The following is a 9,543-nucleotide window of genomic DNA, read 5'->3' as shown; positions in this document are numbered from 1 at the left end:
ATCTTTGTTGCATCAATTTGCATATTCCCTTTTTATTGGCTGTGGGCACCGCCATTTTTGTTGCAGAGTGATGGTCAATTTGTATAGTCCGTCTTTATTAGATAGTATTTTTCACCTACTGTATTAAGTAGGTGGGGGAAAGGGGGATACCTACATTAGAGCCCACCAGTTTCTAAATTTGTCCTGAAATCTGAGCAAGGATTCCCTTAGGAATTCAAGCAAAGGCACACGATAGTGTAGGTAGCTAACAAGGTATGAGCTGAATGTATGCACATTCTAAAGATAGGGCAAGTCAGTAAACCTCGCACTCCCAGAGGGCCCCAGAGATTTATTTGCAAGGAATTATTCAGTCCCTCAGAGCAGTGGATGGACCTGAGAATCTTCTGTCTGAAGAAACCAAATTTTTAAATTTATGCTGTAAACTCTAAATTTCCCAAAGCCCATGCTAACTGGTTCCATTCTTTAAAAAAAACACACACACACAAAATCAACATATGTTTTTATTGATTTATTTTGTAGAGCAAGAGGGAGAGGAATAGATAGAAACATCAATGAGAGAGAAACATCAATCAGCTGCCTCTTGTATGCCCCCTACTGGGGATTCAGCCTGCAACCCAGGCATGTGTCCTGACGGGAAATTGAACTGGGACCTCTTGGTTCATGGGTCCACACTCAACCATTGAGCCACACCGGTGGGGCTAACTGGTTACATTCTACTGAGCCTGTTGTTTTAAACAAAAATTCAGTTTAAAAAAAATCAGCTTAGGTTCCAGATTAGCTGAAATGCAGCTAGTTTCAAGGCTGGAGAACAGAAAGAATCAAAATATCAACCAAGTTCCAGACAGAGCTGGAGCCCGGCGGTTTTCCTAGCCCCTCAATTCACAGGACACAAGAAGGTAAGTTTCCCTATTTGGCATCCTTTTGTCACTTCAAGCCTGACCCACACCCTCAACTCTTGCCTCACTTTTAGTTTAATTCCCCGCTTAACATAAATTGGTTTCCCTCTTTGTATCCTTTAGGACCAGCTCAGGTACTTGATCAGGTGGAGCTCAGCAGAGGTTCTGCGGGCTTCCCTCACAATCTCAGCGGGGTTTTCCTGGCGCCCTCGCGGTGCTGCCTGACTCCCCCTCTCCCGGCCCACCGCCGCCCCCCACGTGCTATCTCTGATTGAAAGCCTTCAGTTGGTTCACTGTCACTGCATCGAGCAGTGAAGCTTCATCAGCCTTAACTGGAATCACCCCAGTTGCTGGCAAATGGGGGACCTGGGGAGGGAGTCGCAGCACGCCGCGCACACATTGCCCATCCTCTTACTAAAGGACCTCCTCTTGCCGGAGAGCCCACCCACTCCCGCGTCCCAGGACGGAACCTGGAGGTTTTATCCAATCAAAGGTCCCACTAGCCCCTTGGGCGGGATTCTATGATCCGGTTGGACCAATGAGAACTTCGGCGTAGATTGGCCGCGGTCTTCGGGGAAAGCGCCTCTCCCGGAAGTCGTCCTCTCCTTTGAGCCACACGTAGGCGGAGCTAGCCTGCGAGCTCGCCGTGCCACTGGCTGGCACAACTGCCTTTCACGGCAGGTGGGCGGCGCTGCCGGGGCGCTCTTGTAGGCTCGCCGCACCGCGGGCCGCGCGGGGGCCGGTTCAGGTCTCCGGCTCCGAGGTCCTGGCGCCCGGGCGGGGCCTCTCGGGAACAAGAGGAGGGGCGGAGGGCGGCTCTTCCCGCCTCCTCCTTGGCGAGCAGCGGAGGGGCGCGGAGCCTCCGCAGGCCCGCCCCGCGACCTCCGGGGGCCGGTTCTCCGAGGAGCTGTGGTCTGCGCGGGGGGCGCCCGAGCAGGGCCGCCGCCGCCCTCGTTACCCGGGCTGACCGAGGTCGCCGACCCCGGCCTGCGCCGGCGCAGGTAGGTGATCCCCGGGCGGGCAGTCGGAGGGACTCACGAGACCTCTCCCACGTGTGTCCCCCACGCCCTCCCCCCATTGTCAGGGTTAAGCCGGGTTTTGTCCCTGCCGGGCGGCAGCGTTGCGGTTCTCCATCAGGCTTCGGCCTGTGCGAAAAGCTGGGCAGTAAATTCGCTTGACGATGGAAGTGTTCGTGCACTGGAGCAGGTTTGGGTCCAGGAAGAGCGTGCTTTACTGGTTTGGTTGAAAGCCACTCGCCACCAGAAACGAGGCCTGTTTCATCTCAGGTCCAGCCTCAAAGACCGAGAGGGCGGGGACCTCGGAAGCGGCGAGCCTCAGACCTCTCGGGTCCTACTTCTTTTCCGTCTCATTTTCCCCGATTTGGTGGAGACGGGCCTTCAGCTGCAGGGGTCGTTTTGTTAAGCATTGGGGCGGGCACGTTGGTACCTGTGTTTGGAAAGACCACTTGCGGAACCCCCAAGGAGCTGGGAGCTGGGGTGGGGAGAAGAGGCGGGTATCTGGGATCCCTGAGATGGTAGAGGGACTGAGGTATGTCCAGGGGATGAATGTGGACCCTGCGAGGTTCAGAGTTCCAGCAAGACAGAAACTTGGGCGCCTGAAAGGAATTTTCAAACTGGCATCCGGGAATTGTGCTCTTATAGGATTGATTTCAAAATGCAGGAACTTAAAAAAAAAAAAAAAGGCAAGTAAAAGGTCAGCATAATCTTGACAACATTTTTAAGGGCTACACACGTTCTTATACATGATAAATTAGGAGTGTGCTTACTTTCAAGACCTTGACTAAACCTGTTTCATTTTTCTTCTTAAGTATAATTGTTGTTTAGTGTTACTCATACCCTCTCACCCATTTGTGGCGACCATTAAATGAGGTAATGCGTGCAAAGCATTTAGCAAATACCAGCTGAGAGTGTTGAGAAGGCTTGACGTTAGGTTCCTGGCGGGAGTGGAAAGACCAAGGTCTGCATCCGGCCGCGGAACTGCTCATTCCCAGGACCATGCTACCTCCCAGCTCCTTCCAGTTCTTTCCAGGAGGCAGTGGCCTCTACTTCTCTCAGCCCTGACTTCTTCCAGGTCCTCTGTGCAATCTTTTATGTATTACACAGAGGACCTGGAATTTTATGTATTTCATGCATTTCATTTAAAAAGTTAAGGTCTGAGAAATTAAAAAAAAAAAGGTTTAATATTTAATTTTGTAAATGTAAACATAGCCACTATTTCAGTAATGTTGGATTCTTTTTTAGTGTTGGATTCTTTTTTTAATCATGCAAAAAAGAACAGGGAACTATAACAGTTGTACCATACCCTGAAAAAAACACACACACACAAATAATACTATTTCTTTATGCTTTTGGACTTTTTTTTTTTTTTGAATGAAATGTAGCATCTCAGCTACAATTGAAATTATTTTTGCCACTCTCATACCCCTCACCACCACCCCCATAGAATTTCTTTGATTCTATCTTGTCTTGCCATTGTGGCTTATAGGACTTCCCTGGTGGTGGGTGTTTGTGCTCACAGATGCTAGGTGTTCTCCATTCTTATTCCCAGCCCGCCGCCAGGTTTGCGTTTTATAGCTTATCTTGAGAATTATGGCCATCATTTTGGTTCTGTCCTTGTGGCATTTGTTCTCTTACCCTCTTAAGAAACTTGACTTTTTTTTTTAAACCCTTTTCGTCTCTGGAGTGAACCCATGAAGACTGTCTGACACCAACTGATGAGCATATGCCATCTGATTGGCCTCCATTGGGCCACTGTTCCCTTCAACACGGTCCACTGTCTTTACCCCGGATAAATTTTCCTCACTTTCCACACTTCCGGGAAAAACTGGCCTTCCATAGTCATGTATATTGTTTTATAAAATGAGATTTTTTAAATTCATAATAATGGCTACTATTTTCTGAGAGGTAGGTATCAGGCTTTTCTAACTAAGCATTTTCTCATATTACAACTATGCCACAAGTGGTAATATTTCCATTTTAAGATGAGCAAACTGAGGTTTAGTAAGATTAGGTATCAGCAGCCATTTGAGACTAGTGTCATCTCTCTATAGTATGTAATTGTCTTACCACCAATGGAAAAGGAGGATTGTTCTTTGTCAGGATAGAGCGAAGTTTGGCATTCACCTGGGTTCTCTTCAACCTTCCTGCCCCACAGCCCCGGCTCCCTCAGGTGCAGGAAGCACCTGGGTGGAGGCCTCCTTCAGGAGAGCCAGAGATGGCATCGGTAGACTTCAAGACCTACGTGGATCAAGCCTGCAGGGCCGCTGAGGAGTTTGTCAACGTCTACTACACCACCATGGATAAGCGGAGGCGTCTGCTGTCCCGCCTCTACATGGGCACAGCCACCCTGGTGTGGAATGGAAACGCCGTTTCAGGACAAGAGTCCTTGAGTGAGTTTTTCGAAATGTTGCCTTCCAGTGAGTTCCAAATCAATGTGGTTGACTGCCAGCCTGTCCATGATGAAGCCACCCCAAGCCAGACCACAGTCCTCGTTGTGATCTGTGGATCAGTGAAGTTTGAAGGCAACAAACAACGGGACTTCAACCAGAACTTCCTTCTGACTGCCCAGGCCTCACCTAGCAACACGGTGTGGAAGATAGCAAGTGATTGCTTCCGCTTCCAGGACTGGGCCAGCTAGTAGAGCAGGCGCCAGCCCCAGCGCTGCAGGGAAACACAGATCTCAGAATGTGGGGACACCAGTTCCTTTCTGTTGTGGGCTACACTGCCCAGGTGAACTCTGCATTTGCTTGAGTCCAAGGACCCCCTTTACGAGTATACTTATTTGTCATAGTTGCCTTTTCGTAGTACAGTTTTCTATTTTTCTACTTGTCCAGTAGAGACCCTGGTTCTGGAAATCCTGACAAATAAATAATTATTACATGTTTCTTTTCTCTTGCCTAATGTGTTTGACAGGTTTTTAGAAGGTAGGTTAAAGGCAGTAAGCTTACTAGAAGGCACCTGCAGAGGTGTGAGGCCCAGGGGCAAGCACCTGCCCAGGCACAGGTGTGCACACAGGTGTACTGGAGCTGGGCTTCACAGCCACCTCCACACTGGAATTCCTTGCGACACTTTGAAATTACCTTTGCTCAGGCTACACATCCCAGACTAACTGTACCCTAATGTCTGAGGTAGTGCTGGGCATTGGCATTTTGCAAAAGCACCTTGGTGTCTCAGTGTGTAGTTTACTCTAGAAAACATCATACTAATGAAGGTAATAGCTGGGTCCTGTCTTAGAACCTTAGCTTAGAGTTAAATGAATGAGTACAGGTGAAATACTAAAGAACTACTAATTGCTTGTAAATGAAGCAACTATATTAACTACTCTTATAAACAGAAGATAACTGCTTTTATGAGGAAGAAGTACTGAGGTTGGGGTGGGGGAGACATTAGAATTAGAAGCTAGTTTTATTGGCCCTGGAGACCAACTCTTAATTGCATTTCTCCAATGTAAACAAATAAATAGAAACCTAGAAAGTTCCATCATCCTTGAACCAATAGAGGAGATCTCGTGGCCAAGTAGCTTCCCCAGTTAAATTTTCTTTGATAAGTGTGCTAGTTTGGGGGTAGAGTAGGTAGGATTTCCCTTTGAGAAGGAAAAGACGGATGTGTATGGTGGCACAGATGACAGTTTCCTCTTAATACCCTTCCCCTTCTCTAGTTACTGAAGCCCAATGTTGAGCGAAACAGGAACCCACCTAAAAGAGGACTTCCCACTCGATTTATAGCTAGGTTTGACATGACCAAGTCTCAGCTAATGTGGAAGTAGGATGGTTGGGCTTGTAGGGGAATATTGCTTCAAAAGACTTTCTTCCTGTGCCCTGCTGCCTGGAAGGCAGCTTTGATGGCTAGACCACTGGCTCTGGCTCTGGGCCAGGAGGACAACTTGGCTATACTCTAGAGCAGGGGTGGGGAACCTTTTTCTGCCAAGGGCCATTTGGATATAACATCACTCTTGGGCCATACAAAATTATCAACATGAAAATTAGCCTGCTATATTTGATCAAACATTTAATTAACTCAACCCTAATGCCTTGGCAGGACCAGACAATGATTTTGCAGGCTGGACTGTCCCCACCCCTGCTCTAGAGGTAGGTTTATGTTGAGCTGGAAGGAGCCTGGGTCCCTGGTGACCATGTGAGACCACCAAAATGGCCTCAGTTTGCCTACCCCCAGACTTAGAAGTAAATCCTATCTTTAAGCCATTATTGCTTCAGGGCCTGTGTCACGTACTGTACAAAACCTATTCCCAGGCGAGAAAAAAGGTTTGGAACAGGCACTCTAGAGACCTAGAGCAGTGCTTCTCTGGACCATCGCCTGGGCATGTGCTAAGGATTCGGTTTCTCGGGCCCCACCACTGACCAAACAAGCTGTCCTGGTGCTCAGTAAGGCTGGAGGACCACTGAATTTTTGGAATATCCACTCTTTTCTCTTGCTGGGAGACTATGATCTGTCAGAGAAGTGTGAAGGTTAAAAAATGGGCATTATGGAGACACCAACTGGGGTCAAATTTCATCTGCTGCTCAGCATCTGCAAGCTTCAGTTTCCTTATCTGCACAGTGGGGTAGTATTTTACATGGCATAAATGTGCGCAGTGTTCTTAGGACAGAGCCTGCTACATGGATCACGGTTACAAAGGTGAGCAGGATGGTGGGGACCTACGGAGCTTGGAACTGACCACATTTAGATGCTTCCTGATTTCTGGCATTTCCTGAATATCTACTCCGAGTTTCAATGGTCCACTAGCACCCCCTCAGCTTTGCTCACTGTCCATTTCACCTCCCACCCCCCATTTCACTTCTACCAGAGGTTCCAAGCACTCTGCCCTTCACCACCTCCCCTCCCTAGGCCAGCTCCTGCCCCTCCCACCTCTGTTCAGTTAGGGCCTCACCACTTCTCCCTCAGACCACCCAAGACTTCCCTCTGCTCACTGCCCACCTTTCTGCTCTACTGCTGTGGCCTTCATAGAATTAAAACCAATTTGAAACAAACAGACCTGCTTTGTCACAGCCTCCCAGCTGCAGTGTTGCCCCAGAGCTGACCTGCCTCAGGGACATGGAAGTAGCCATCATCAGGAGAGAGTGAAACAGAGAAAGCGAACCCCCTTCTCCCCTTCTCCACACCATAAGGTTTGTGGATTTGGGCCAGAATAGAAAAAAGAACCCACACAGGGATTAACATCACTCCTCAGCACAATTAATTTTTAAATACTTAGTATTAAAATAATTTAAAATGTATAAAAAACTGCAAAAATAAGTAGTGACTACTGCATCTAGATTTGCCTTACAATTAATTTTCTATACCAGGTTTAGAAATTTGTGTCCATTTTCATCCGTTTTCACAGGCCGAAAATATAAATGGATCCACAGCTTTTGTTTCAAGGTCCCTTTGCTGGGATGAAGGGAATGGATCGGGAAGGATGAGAAAACATTAAAATTCAGACTTTCATTCCCAACTTTGTGAAAACCTTTGCCTGAATGTCTTGTAATCTCGAATGATGGAGGTGGGGGCCGAGGTGGGCCACGGAACTGGGTTCCTTTCCCATCCTGCCTGCCCTGCTCCAGCTCAGGGTCCCCTCCCTGGCTCCCACCAGCTTCCTCCAACCCCCACCTGGTGGGGCGGGGCTTCTGTCCCAGACACGGCTGAGAAGCCAAAGGCCCTGGTAGGTCCAGCCTGGGGGCAGAGCGCTGAGTGGATGGGAGACAGGAAAGCTTCCTCCAGGTGGGCATTCCTGCCTAAACTCAGAGTAGATATTCAGGAAATGGCAGAAATCAGGAAGCATCTACATGGTCAGTTCCAAGCTCAGCAGGTACACACCATCTGAGGCTGTAAGGTGCTCTATCTGGGGGTGCCCAGGAGGAGTGGGCCCCGCGCACAAGTCCATCCAGGCTTCAGGGCGTCAAGGGCGGGGTCAGGGCTGAGCCTACCAAGGAACCCTGCCTGCCTTCTGCACACCAGAAGGAGATCCTTGGGCATGGGAAGCAGGGATCCTTGGGCATGGGGTCTGACTAAGACTCTGAGGCTGGCAGGAGAGGGGCTGGTTGCCAGGCCTTCTCGCCCTCCCCGCACCTGTTTCCTTTGCCAGGAGCTCATCCCCAAGGTGTCCCCCCAGGCCGATCCTGCAACCTCTGGAGTTTTTGCCTCAAACTCACCTCCTCAGAGCGGCTCCCAGAGCTCACCTGCTTCTAGGTTCTTCCCAGGGTGTAAATCCCACCCAACTGTGGGGTAGGGGTGGGGAGGCAAGAGGGGCCAGAGAGGCGTTCTTGGGGATTCTGAGGTGTCCCAGAGACCTGCACATATAAATCAGGGTTTTGGTCTTTAACTTGTTCCCATCATTCCTGAGATTAAGGACAACCAGGCAAAGTGTTAATTATTTACTCTCACAATTAAGGGTAAACAATGTTTTCAGCAGCATAGCAGTATTTTAAAACATCTTTTGTCTTTGGTAAGGTAAAATACAGGTTACAGCAGAATAAAGGTTTGTGAATTTGGCTAATATGATATGTCCATGCATTGTGCTAGTATTTGAAAATATACATGTCTATAAAGCAAGATTTGTATGCTAGTAGTTTATTGTCTGAAATGGGGGATCAACGTGTAAATACAGAGTAAAGAGAATAGCATATGTTTCTGCAGGATTCTGAGTGAATTAACTATGAAGCCAATAACGCTGGGTAACAAATATTCCCCAAACCTCAGCAGTATATAGCAGAAGCTTTTATTTCGTTTAGGTGACATTTGAAATTGTAGGTTGTCCGAATGCTCTTCTAGCCTGGGCTGAGTGGGTTCATTTAAAAAGCCTGGCCTTTTAAGGCCGAGGCTTGGAACTGGCACACTGTCACTTCGGTACATTCCATTGACCCAATCAAGTCACATGGCCGAGGTCAAGGTTAATGGATATGAAAATAGATGCCCTTTCTAATGGGAGAAGCTGAAACTCATGAGAAAGAGGGTGGACACGTGGGTGAAGAATGGTGACCATCAGTCATAATACAATCTATCCAACTCTTAAAGCATCAAGTAAAAAATGGGATGGGCTTTCTTTAGGAATCTGACCTTGCAACTGACACCAGAGAATCAGGACCAGTGAATCCTAAACTCTCCAAAATCACGTGAAGATGAGCTTATTCTTAGATTAGGAAGCAGAGCCTGGTAGAAGCTGCTTTTAGAGCACATAGCCCTGGTGTCTTTAGGGACGTCCAGAGATTAGATGCTGCTTTGGTTGACCTATTTTCAACCGCATTTTACAGATGAGGAAATGGATTTGTGTTTTAAAAAAGGAAAAGGGTGAGATTCTGTTAGGGGCAGAAATAGAATATTGGGGACCAGCTATAATTATAAGAAATATTAATCATGCTCTGTTAACCATGATTATTTTGTTCTGATTAAAGAAAGCACTTTCTAACCTGGCTGGGAGTTGCACGCAGGACCTGGGAGCTCACCTGGAAATTCAGCCCATCTTCCATATCCAAGAACTGCCTATAAGATTAACAACCTCGTTGCAGAAACCAGAGGCGCCAGCCCTTTGCAACCCCCAGCCCGCATTGCCTGTAAACTGCCCATTTTGCATACCCATTCTTATCCCTTTTGCCTACTTCCCCATGTAATCTTTGTCCTTCTACCCCAATATC

At 48.0% G+C, this 9,543-nt stretch overlaps 1 protein-coding gene across 1 annotated transcript; it reads left to right on the top strand.

Annotated features, from left to right (window-relative positions):
* The first annotated feature begins 1,577 nt into the window (after window positions 1-1,577).
* On the top strand, window positions 1,578-4,799 carry NXT1 (nuclear transport factor 2 like export factor 1). The gene is made up of 2 exons (XM_008141142.3): window positions 1,578-1,897; window positions 4,071-4,799. The coding sequence occupies exon 2, from the start codon at window positions 4,131-4,133 to the stop codon at window positions 4,551-4,553; it is 423 nt and encodes a 140-aa protein (XP_008139364.1). The 5' UTR covers window positions 1,578-1,897; window positions 4,071-4,130; the 3' UTR covers window positions 4,554-4,799.
* The last annotated feature ends 4,744 nt before the right edge of the window (window positions 4,800-9,543 follow it).

Source organism: Eptesicus fuscus, chromosome 12 (assembly GCF_027574615.1).
Source record: "Eptesicus fuscus isolate TK198812 chromosome 12, DD_ASM_mEF_20220401, whole genome shotgun sequence".
Lineage (NCBI taxonomy): Eukaryota > Metazoa > Chordata > Mammalia > Chiroptera > Vespertilionidae > Eptesicus > Eptesicus fuscus.
This window is presented reverse-complemented; position numbering and strand designations above follow the sequence as displayed.

Bases quoted from the DNA above. Each gene is read 5' to 3' on its own strand.
- NXT1 (XM_008141142.3), top strand. From the start codon at position 4,131: ATGGCATCGGTAGACTTCAAGACCTACGTGGATCAAGCCTGCAGGGCC.